General features: G+C 43.7%; 1 protein-coding gene across 3 annotated transcripts in view; it reads right to left on the reverse strand.

Annotated features, from left to right (window-relative positions):
• The window catches only part of LOC134032327 (tumor necrosis factor ligand superfamily member 13B-like), a 29,692-nt gene extending 18,528 nt beyond the window's left edge, over positions 1–11,164 (reverse strand). For 2 of the 3 annotated variants that reach the window (XM_062476266.1, XM_062476267.1), the window contains exons 1-2: positions 10,429–11,164; positions 10,142–10,254 (exon numbers count right to left, since the gene is read on the reverse strand). In XM_062476266.1, coding sequence (XP_062332250.1) covers positions 10,142–10,254; positions 10,429–10,471 — 156 coding nt within the window. In that variant the 5' untranslated portion in view covers positions 10,472–11,164. The remainder of the gene's footprint in view (positions 1–10,141; positions 10,255–10,428) is intronic. The other variant, XM_062476268.1, reaches the window with a different exon arrangement.
• Positions 11,165–11,541: the final 377 nt, after the last annotated feature.

Raw genomic sequence — 11,541 nt, forward strand, 5'->3', positions numbered from 1 at the left:
TCCGTTTAGATTAATTCGAAGTTTGGTGGTTAACAAATGCGTGATCAACATTTGTTTTAATTCCTAGCCAAACAGGGAGGTAAAGCCTTTCTGACCAGAACTTGTATTTATGAGCGGAGAATCTGTGATGTGTGATGTTATTCAATAAATATGCAGAAATTAAAACCCCTGGTTCATAAATTAGTTATAATTGGATTGGAAAAGTTATACTTTAGCAAAAAGTGAATAGAAGGTAAACGCCAACCAGCTGTGTTGGTCAAAGAAAAACAGAGAAAAAAGTTTTTTCCCAGAGCGTTTTGCTGTTTGTCTTGAGTTCCAACACGCGCTGAGAGGCTGTGTGTTTGATTCGAGTTTGAAATGCGCGCTGATAGATAGTTTTTACTCAATGAATCAACTCAAATAAACTAAGAGTAATTGAGAAATGAGAAGTGTTACATTAAATCATATACAAACTACTAAATATTCAAATTAAATATTTTCATTTGGGTTAATTTGGTCCGCAAATTTCGAATTGAGAAGGTTGACCGTGCATTATGCATGCTGAGGGCTGGCAAATAATATATGCATATTCAAAGGAGTATTCTGTATTACATGCTTTAATAAGACTTTTGAGAAGTTAAAGAGTAAGGTTTTGTGTTTTATGGGCTTATGTTACACTTGTTAAATTGTGAACTTAAGGGCTTAGAAAGGAAAAGGGAGAATTTATATTTTCTTTTGTCTTAAGGGCATTGTTTGATTCACGTGATTACGAGTCGTAGCGTAATTCTAGCATGAATTACTTGGTCTAAGAGAAGTTTTTAACCTATCTAAACATGGATTTCATGAAACAAAGTTATGATAACGATAGTTAAATGTGGGTCAGATAACTAGTAAAGGGTTAATTTTGAAATCAAACGGCGAGATTCATTCGATATTTGCAACCTTGGGAAGTTTTTGTGTTCAGAACAGAAAGGGAATGTGTTTTGTTTAAGGGTTTGATTTCATTTGAAATTGTAACTTTATTACTATCTACATCTGATTTTAATAACCACGTGCACATCAAATATCCATTGACATGGAATCAATTTATGGCATTTTTCCAGTTTGGGTTATTTTGAAGCTGTGTTTTTCACATATGTTGTTTTATTTTGGTTTAAGGAAATGTGAAATATTATGAGGAAATAATTAGAAGGTTACATGAAAGATTGGTTTAAAGTGGATCATGAAAGTTTATGAAATAATGCGAGAACAGAGATGATTGACACTTTGATGTTCTGAAAAGGGAACTATGCATATACTTGAAGGTATATGGGCTAATATTTGAAGTCAAAATAGTAAAATCTAGGGTTTTTAAGAGTTTTGTTAAAGGTATTGGATGCAATTTGGTTAAAAATGAGAAAGAGAAAATAACTAAAATATACTTTTGTTTCGGAGTTTGATTGTCATTTTGATTTTAAGTTTTGTTTGAGAGTTTTATCAGAGCCTGACACAATGTTTGGGATAAACAGTTAGGCTGTGATAAAGTTGTATTAATAAATGGTATTAGTGCATAAAAAGGGTGATTATAACATTGAGTTCTGAAATAATTTGGGAAGACTCATTAAGTCTGAGAAATTGTGGTTATGATGGTTTTTGCTAATTAGCTTGTTTTGGACTGCAGCCAAAGCAAGTTATGAAGTTCTACCTATCTGACCTTTATGGAAAATATAGTTTGGAAACATGTTTGGTTAATAGCTACATTAAGAACATTATTTGGTCTATATTTCATTTAAGAAGCATACAGATTCAATTCTGGTTTGGGATGATGACAATGGGTTTTATCATATCTTTGAGAAAAAGAGGTGTGTTTTGATAAAAAGAGTATTCTGAAACAATATAGGTCTTAAACTTAACTGTTTTAAAAGAAAGACAAGTTTTGAAAGTAATGAGATTAACAGTTGATTTTCTAAAGAAGGGAACAAAGAAACAGATTCAACTCCTATTAGTCATTTCTAGGCATGACTAATAGGAGTTGAATATCAAATGATGATGTATTGTCTTATCATATACTGTGACATGTGTTTGCTCAACAAAAAGAAATGTGAAGGGAAAAATACTGCCTGGTAATGGTATATATGTTTACTAGGCGGATTGAAGTCTTTCCCAGTCCTATAGCAGAGGTATTAACACAATTTGAAATGATTTATGGAAGATCATATGTAATACCACAACTTAAACCTTTCACATAGCATGATGAAGAGGCGGATCAAAACGTTAACCGATTTTATAAAAAATGCTAACTAGAAAAGAGTTATCTTCTGCTAAATTCTGTTCCAGGTGAAGCAGTAAACCAAAGAGTGGATGAGTCAAACCAGGAGATTGGGTATTGATTAAAGTTATCAAAAGAAAGAACTGGTCCAGCCCAAGTTGGGAAGGACCATATCAGGTACTAATCACCACACCCACTGGAGTCAAAATAGCAGAGAAGACATTTTGGAGATGCTTGTCACACTGTAGGAAAGGGACATTGATACAGGGACAGATTAGTTACTCACCACAGTCTTGAGGCACAAGTCTGACTACAAAGGGGAGTCGTTCTTTAAATTGAAAGGCCCGTCTCAACCTCAGTGAAGAAATCAAAGGCCAACAGAGACATAGGGTGTAGACTAAATAGGCTAAAAAGATAGGAGACAGTAAGCAGGGTAAGGTAGAAAAGATGGGTGACCTATTTCCTTGTCCGTAGTATTGTGACATCTGTGGTACCATATGTAGCTTATTGTTGCTAATATTCATAATAGTCTTCCCTATACTATGGTTTGAAAAGGGAATTGCTCCTGCATGATGAATAAGGGAATGATCTACAAGGGAAGATATTGATTATAAAGAATTTGTTTGCTCAAGCTAGACACGGCTTGTCCATAACGAACACCATGTTCAAGCATAAGGGTGTCCATATGTGCACTTGGCACCAGGACACCCGAGGTCTCAGTTTGATGATAGAATTTGTAGTCGTGTCGTCGGATCTGAGGCCGAATGTCTTGGACACTCGGGTGAGGAGAGGGGCGGAGCTGTCAACTGATCACCACCTGGTGGTGAGTTGGCTACGATGGTGGGGGAAGACGCCAGTCAGGCCTGGCAGGCCCAAACGTAATGTGAGGGTCTGCTGGGAACGGCTGGCAGAATCCCCTGTCAGAAGGAGCTTCAACTCCCACCTCCGGGAGAGCTTCGATCATGTCTCGGGGGAGGCCGGGGACATTGAGTCCGAATGGGCCATGTTCCGGGCCTCCATTGTTGAGGCGGCTGACCGGAGCTGCGGACGCAAGGCAGTCGGTGCATGTCGCGGCGGCAACCCTCGGACCCGGTGGTGGACGCTGGAGGTGAGGGACGCCGTCAAGCTGAAGAAGGAGGCCTATCGGACTTTGTTGGCTGGTAGGACTCCAGAGGCAGCTGATGTGTACCGGCAGGTCAAGCGGAATGCGGCTTTGGCGGTCGCGGAGGCAAAAACCCGGGCGTGGGAGGAGTTCGGCGAGGCCATGGAGAATGACTTCCGAACGGCTTTGAAAAGGTTCTGGACCACCATCCGGCGACTCAGGAGGGGGAAGCAGTGCACTGTCAACGCTGTATATGGTGGGGATGGTGCGCTGCTGACCTCGATGGGGGACGTCCTGGATCGGTGGAAGGAATACTTTGAAGACCTCCTTAATCCCACCAACACGCGTTCCGACGTGGAGGCAGAGTCTGGGGACATTGGGGGGGGCCCTTCTATCTCTGGGGCTGAGGTCGCCGAGGTGGTTGAAAAGCTCCGCGGTGGCAAGGCCCCTGGGGTGGATGAGGTCCGCCCGGAGTTCCTTAAGGCTCTGGATGTTGTAGGGCTGTCTTGGTTGACACGACTCTGCAACATCGCGTGGACATCGGGGACAGTGCCTCTGGACTGGCAGACCAGGGTGGTGGTTCCCCTCTTTAAAAAGGGGGACCGGAGGGTGTGCTCCAACTTTAGGGGGATCACACTCCTCAGCCTCCCTGGGAAAGTCTATTCAGGGGTGCTGGAGAGGAGGGTCCGTCGGATTGTCGAACCTCGGATTCAGGAGGAGCAATGTGGTTTTCGTCCTGGCCGTGGAACTGTGGACCAGCTCTATACCCTCGGCAGGGTTCTGGAGGGTGCATGGGAGTTCGCCCAACCAGTCTACACATGTTTTGTGGATTTGGAAAAGGCGTTCGACCGTGTCCCTCGGGGGCTCATGTGGGGGGTGCTCCGAGAGTACGGGGTACCGGACTCCCTGATCGGGGCTGTTTGGTCCCTGTACGACCGGTGCCAGAGTTTGGTCCGCATTGCCGGTAGTAAGTCGAACTTGTTCCCGGTGAGGGTTGGACTCCGCCAGGGCTGCCCTTTGTCACCGATTCTGTTCATAACTTATATGGACAGAATTTCTAGGCGCAGCCAGGGCGTTGAGGGGGTCCGGTTTGGTGACCTCAGGATCGGGTCGCTGCTTTTTGCGGATGATGTGGTCCTGTTGGCTTCATCGGGCCGTGACCTACAGCTCTCACTGGAGCGGTTCGCAACCGAATGCGAAGCGGCTGGGATGGGAATCAGCACCTCCAAATCTGAGGCCATGGTTATCGACCGGAAAAAGGTGGAGTGCAATCTCCGGGTCGGGGAGGAGATCTTGTCCCAAGCGGAGGAGTTCAAGTATCTCGGGGTCTTGTTCACGAGTGAGGGAAGGATGGAGCGCGAGATCGACAGGCGGATCGGTGCGGCGTCCGCAGTGATGCGGGCTCTGCATCGGTCCGTCGTGGTGAAGAAGGAGCTGAGTCGAAAGGCGAAGCTCTCTATTTACCAGTCGATCTACAGTTAGGTCCATAAATATTTGGACATTGACACAATTTTCATCATTTTGGCTCTGTATACCACCACAATGGATTTGAAATGAAACAATCAAGATGTGCTTTAAGTGCAGACTTTCAGCTTTAATTTCAGGGTATTTACATCCAAATCAGGTGAACGGTGTAGGAATTACAATACATTTTATATGTGGCCCCCCCCTTTTTAAGGGACCAAAAGTAATTGGACAATTGGCTGCTCAGCTGTTCCATGGCCAGGTGTATGTTATTCCCTCATGGGAGTTCGTTATTTCATTGACAAGGAGCAGATAAAAGGTCTAGAGTTCATTTCAAGTATGGTATTTGTGTTTGGAATCTGTTGCTGTCAACTCTCAATATGAAGTCCAAAGAGCTGTCACCATCAGTGAAGCAAGCCATCGTTAGGCTGAAAAATCAAAACAAACCTATCAGAGAGATAGCAAAAACATTAGGTGTGGCCAAATCAACTGTTTGGTACATTCTTAAAAAGAAAGAACGCACTGGTGAGCTCAGTAACACCAAAAGACCCGGAAGACCACGGAAAACAACTGTGGTGGATGACAGAAGAATTCTTTCCCTGGTGAAGAAAAACCTCTTCACAACAGTTGGCCAGATCAAGAACACTCTCCAGGAGGTAGGCGTATCTGTGTCAAAGTCAAAAATTAAGAGAAGACTTCACCAGAGTAAATACAGAGGGTTCACCACAAGATGTAAACCATTGGTGAGTCTCAAAAACAGGAAGACCAGATTAGAGTTTGCCAAAAAACATCTAAAAGACCCTGTACAGTTCTGGAACAACATCCTATGGACAGATGAGACCAAGATCAACTTGTACCTGAATGATGGGAAGAGAAGCGTATGGAGAAGGGAAGGAACTGCTCATGATCCAAAGCATACCACCTCATCAGTGAAGCATGGTGGAGGTAGTGTTATGGCGTGGGCATGTATGGCTGCCAATGGAACTGGTTCCCTTGTATTTATCGATGATGTGACTGCTGACAAAAGCAGTAGGATGAATTCTGAAGTGTTTCTGGCAATATTATCTGCTCAGATTCAGCCAAATGCTTCAGAACTCATAGGACGGCGCTTCACAGTGCAGATGGACAATGACCCGAAGCATACTGCGAAAGCAACCAAAGAGTTTTTTAAGGCAAAGAAGTGGAATGTTCTGCAATGGCCAAGTCAATCACCTGACCTAAATCCAATTGAGCATGCATTTCACTTGCTAAAGACAAAACTGAAGGGAAAATGCCCCAAGAACAAGCAGGAACTGAAGACAGTTGCAGTAGAGGCCTGGCAGAGCATCACCAGGGACGAAACCCAGCGTCTGGTGATGTCTATGGGTTCCAGACTTCAGGCTGTCATTGACTGCAAAGGATTTGCAACCAAGTATTAAAAGTGACTTGAAAAGTCACTTTTTTATGATTATGTTAGTTTGTCCAATTATTTTTGGTCCCTTAAAAAGGGGGGGGCACATATAAAATGTGTTGTAATTCCTACACCGTTCACCTGATTTGGATGTAAATACCCTGAAATTAAAGCTGAAAGTCTGCACTTAAAGCACATCTTGATTGTTTCATTTCAAATCCATTGTGGTGGTATACAGAGCCAAAATGATGAAAATTGTGTCAATGTCCAAATATTTATGGACCTAACTGTACGTTCCTACCCTCACCTATGGTCACGAACTGTGGGTAGTGACCGAAAGAACGAGATCGCGAATACAAGCGGCCGAAATGAGTTTTCTCCGCAGGGTGTCCGGGCTCTCCCTTAGAGATAGGGTGAGAAGCTCGGTCATCCGGGAGGGGCTCAGAGTAGAACCGCTGCTCCTCCGCGTCGAGAGGGGCCTGTTGAGGTGGCTCGGGCATCTGATAAGGATGCCTCCTGGACGCCTCCCTGGTGAGGTGTTCTGGGCACGTCCCACTGGGAAGAGGCCCCGGGGAAGATCCAGGACACGCTGGAGGGACTATGTCTCTCGGCTGGCCTGGGAACGCCTCGGGGTCCTCCAGGAAGAGCTGGTGGAAGTGGCCGGGGAGAGGAAAGTCTGGGCCTCCCTGCTTAGGTTGCTGCCCCCGCGACCCGACCCCCGGACAAGCGGAAGATGATGGATGGATGGATGTTTGCTCAACTAGAAGTTCATACTGATAACATTGATTTCATTTTTTCTGGGAATGCTAAAGCAGATGTGGCCAAAGAGGCAGCTATACAAGATGTCTAAACATTAGGAAATGTGGATGAGACTGTCTTGAGAGATATGAAGTATCACCAAAATGATGGGTTGTGTAAATTCACAGGAGGAACTTATGTTACCAAAGAATCTATTTCGTTATGTATTGATTTGAGCCATGGGATGAATAATGTCTCAAACAGGAGGGATGGAGATAACGAAAGAGTGTTTATAGCATATGGATTTACAAACTATACAAGAAAAACTTTAAGAAAAAACTTTTTTAGCATACCCTATTTGAGAGAAGACATAATATGCATGAACTTTATTGAGCTGAAGAAATATTGTAAAGATTCAGGAATGGGCGACGACGAGTCAGTTGCTTACATCTGACCTCTGTGAGAATGTAATTTTAATTACTGTGTAGTCTACTTTGTTCTGAAATTCACAGACAGGAGAGAGATGCTGTTTTAAATCCAGTGAGAGGTCTGCTAAGGAGACTGGATTGTGGTGACGGATTTGACATGTAAAGTCCTGGAAATGACCCGAGGTGATGGGGTCATTCTTAGCTAGTTTCAGAGGTGATAATCGAGGAGATAGCATGGTACAAGTGAGTCATTGCAAGCGTGAACTTTGTTTGATAGTGCAAACAAAGGAAACGCGTTCTGCGTCAAATCAAGGAAAACTCCCCGCTGTGCCTATAGTACAGTGCGTAGGGGTTTCCGTTTTAATCAACTAAACTACATTGCCTATGAGAAAATTACACTATCACCATGCATACACAATCATGGCATCCGTTTCAGCAAATTGGACTTTGTGATAACAATGGGAATTGTCTTGGGCGTTCTGTTTTGTATGTTGAAATACGTATGGTCTAAATGGTGCTATGATTCCGGATGTGATGATTTAACTGTTTCATTGGTAACAATGCAAATGGTAAATAGATTCAGAAGTGAAGTTTTAATCTTGATATAAATTAGACATTTTCTGTGGAATACAATTTAGGTACAAACACTCCTATCATGATACGTTCTACCAGTTACGTGAAGATGTTCCAGTTGATTTGTTATGTTCCAGGGCAGAAGTTTGAATGTTTTGAGAACAGTTATAGACTGTCGGAAGAGGTGATAACAATACTGTTTCATTTATGTGACTTGATGAAGTATTATTTGGGAGTTGCATTAAAGCTTAATGTTTTGTTTTTGAGAAACCGGTTTGTACTACAGAAAGTTTATATTAATTTGAAAAGAAACAGAAATTGAGAACATGTAATGAGATTTCAGGATTTGTGCCAAGTGATGGTTCTTATCATGCAGAGGTTGTAAAAGAGTTAGCAGCAGGCTGGAGAGAAATGTCTGCTGACCTAAAAGTCTTGACCGCGCTGTAGGAGATCACCTTCGGGGGAGGGTGAGCTTCTTTTGCCATCTATAAAATGGAGATAAGTTTGACCGGGGGAGTACATCTGGAGACAAAATCTGGGGTGACTTAAGGGTTAAACAGGTTTTTGTTTGGTTAACTGAGGTTTATGACTCCCTGACCTGGAGGGAACTGCTTATCACCTAACCTGGAGAGGAAGAGCACAATCAGGGCCTGGTTTAGACTGTCTTAGAAGAACCTGACTGACAGTTTACTGAAGGGTTGATGGTTTTAGAGATGACCATGTAGACAACAAGTAGGCATGTTCTTATATCCTGATAATTTCCAGTGTGCCTGCTAGTGTTCTGGCTCCTCTGAACAAAAACAAATATAACCGAAGTATTGCTGCAATTGTCCGTCTCATCGTCTCGTTCTTTGCTGTCCTGCACCCGGGGGAAAGTATTCGGTGACGGAGATAGCGAATCGTCACAACTGGTGGAGGATGCGGGCAGACTAAGCGGAGACGTATCCCCTACACAGCCTGACGGACCATTTACAGCAACCAAGATGACGAGCGGGGAAGTGGTGGCACAGCTGGCCGCCCTATCGGCCCAACAGACCGCGACCTTGAACGTCATCAGGCAGATGTTGGAAAGGGAACCACGGGGACGGCCCACGCCTAACGTGAGCAGCCTGATACCCCGTCTCACGAAGGAGGAGGACATAGAAGCCTACCTGACGTCCTTTGAGAGGACTGCGAGGAGGGAGGCATGGCCGGTTGGAGACTGGGCGGGGCTCATTGCCCCACAGCTGACCGGTCCGGCCCAGGCAGCCTATTTCGACCTGGGGGAGGAAGGCGCCGAAAACTATAACACCCTGAAGCAGGAGATCCTGGCCCGGTTTCACTTCAGCCCCAGGGAAAGGGCGACTCGGTTCCACGAGTGGAAGTACTGCGAGGGTGAGTCCCCGAGAGGCATGCCTTTGTCTTAACCAATGACTGTAAAGTCAGGTGGCTGAGCGGTGAGGGAATCGGGCTGGTAATCCGAAGGTTGCCAGTTCGATTCCCGGCCGTGCCAACTGACGTTGTGTCCTTGGGCAAGTCACTTCACCCTACTTGCCTCGGGGGAATGTCCCTGTACGTACTGTAAGTCGCTCTGGATAAGAGCGTCTGCTAAATGACTAAATGTAAATAAATGTAAAGAGCGGGGCTGCTTAAATAGGTAGCTAGCGCAACATGCTAGCAGACAAACTTTGTACCACAATGGCGTGTGATGTTTTTGTCTCCTTGTGGGCCGGCCGCAAGCAATAAAGCTTTCTTAAACTTGTTCACCGACTGACTGTGCAATGCTTGATAGATTAATATTTCTGACAAGCATGAAGCCATGCAAGCTGAAGCATGAAGCCATGCTTAAGCTTGAAGCCATGCTTGCATGGCTTTTTAACATTGTAAAAAAAAACAGCTCTAATGGTAATTCTTCAATTTGCAATGCAAATTTACCGTATTTTTCAGAAAATACGCCACATTTTCTATAAACCTCACCCCACCAGAATGGGAGCTTTGTGTTTGCAAATCTGAGTAACCGCATATGCCGCACTTGATACGGGAATTAAGTAATATTAAATAGCATTCACGAAAAAAGTGTTTTTACTGTTGTTTTATTATAAAAACGTGCTATAAGCCGCATCGAAATATAAGCTTCACCACCACAAGAAACATGTAAAATCGGGGTACAAACCGCGGCTTTATTTCCGAAAAATATTCAACTCATATTGAAATGTATATTGATATGTGGAAGGTTCTACCTGTCCATACACCATGTAGAAGCCGTTCTGTTGGATCAGGATCTTATTTCCCTCAGAAGATATGGCTGCCCCCTGCTGCACAGCAACAGTCCACGGAATTACAGTTACATTCCCTATGGTGAGAACATGGTTTTAACATCAGAGAAGTGGTGAGAGTACATGTTATTGATTTCAACACCAAGAACATGGCAAGAGAACATAATTTTGACATCCGCTAAACAGCTGATTAAAAATAAATAAGAATATAATTAGTTTTTCACATTACATATATATAATTTTTTACTTACCTCTCACAAAAGGCTGTTTTGCAGCATTGGCTGACAGCTGCATAAATGAGTGCGCTGATAGGGTAAAAAAAGTTGATTTGTATTTACTTTATAACACTTCTGACACATTGTTTGGCTTAAACCTAGTCTTGGGCAGTGTCATGTATCCACGTTACCAGAAACCCCCTACCCACATCTGCAGCCCTGCTGCCCTTCTTCCCGTTTTGTTCTTTGAACACTTGCCCTCGTTTGCTGTCAGAAAAAAAGTTGCCTGAAAACATGCTGAGTTACACCGAGGATTTCATCACTAATTGACCTTCATAAAGTGAGTCCAGGAGAGATCAGGGTCTATTTTATGTCCTGACTCCTTGATCTGCAAATCAGCAGTACAGTAAGGACATAGCAAAAAGACAAACAGAATTCTCAATGACAGTGTGGTCGTACCGTTTACTGCTTTGCTAGAAATTCTAGGAAACAAGCCCTTTACAGATGCCAGCGTTCTCATCCACATACCTGCCCTCGAGCAACTATCCCAGCCAATATTCCATTATTCAGTTCCTCCAGTTTTGACTTCCCCGAAAGTGACACTAAGTCTAAGTCGCTTTTCAGCCTCTTGAAATTCTCATCTAAAACAGCTACTCTGTACACCAGGAGGAAGCTGATACCTGATGTGAAGGCTGTTACCAGTAATAAAGTATTGTATTGCATTCTATGGCTGTCCTGAGGGCCTGAAGGTGTCTTCGGTTAACTGGAAGGGTAATGTCGCACTTCGGTTAACCCGGAAACTGCAATGTTTTGTTTTTAGACCGAAAATGGGGAACTGTCTTTGCAAGTACCAAACACCACACACAGACTGAAACACCGTCAGACACACACATTTCTCTCACTGTGAAGATTGAACTCATTTTAGATTGTCTGTGGATTGTGGTTGAACTTGCACTGTACTGCAAACTCACCCACATAAGTGCTCCCAGTTGCTTTGAAAGACAAAATACTGTAAGAGTCAAAACAATGGGCTTCATTCAAGAAACATTATTTGTTCTTGTTAGTGCCTGAGCCAACTGAATCCCACATCAAAGCTGAAGTGGTGACCTTATAATCAAAACCACAGTTGGCAAAAACACAAACACTTTG

The sequence above is a fragment of the Osmerus eperlanus genome, chromosome 13 (genome assembly GCF_963692335.1).
Source record: "Osmerus eperlanus chromosome 13, fOsmEpe2.1, whole genome shotgun sequence".
NCBI lineage: Eukaryota > Metazoa > Chordata > Actinopteri > Osmeriformes > Osmeridae > Osmerus > Osmerus eperlanus.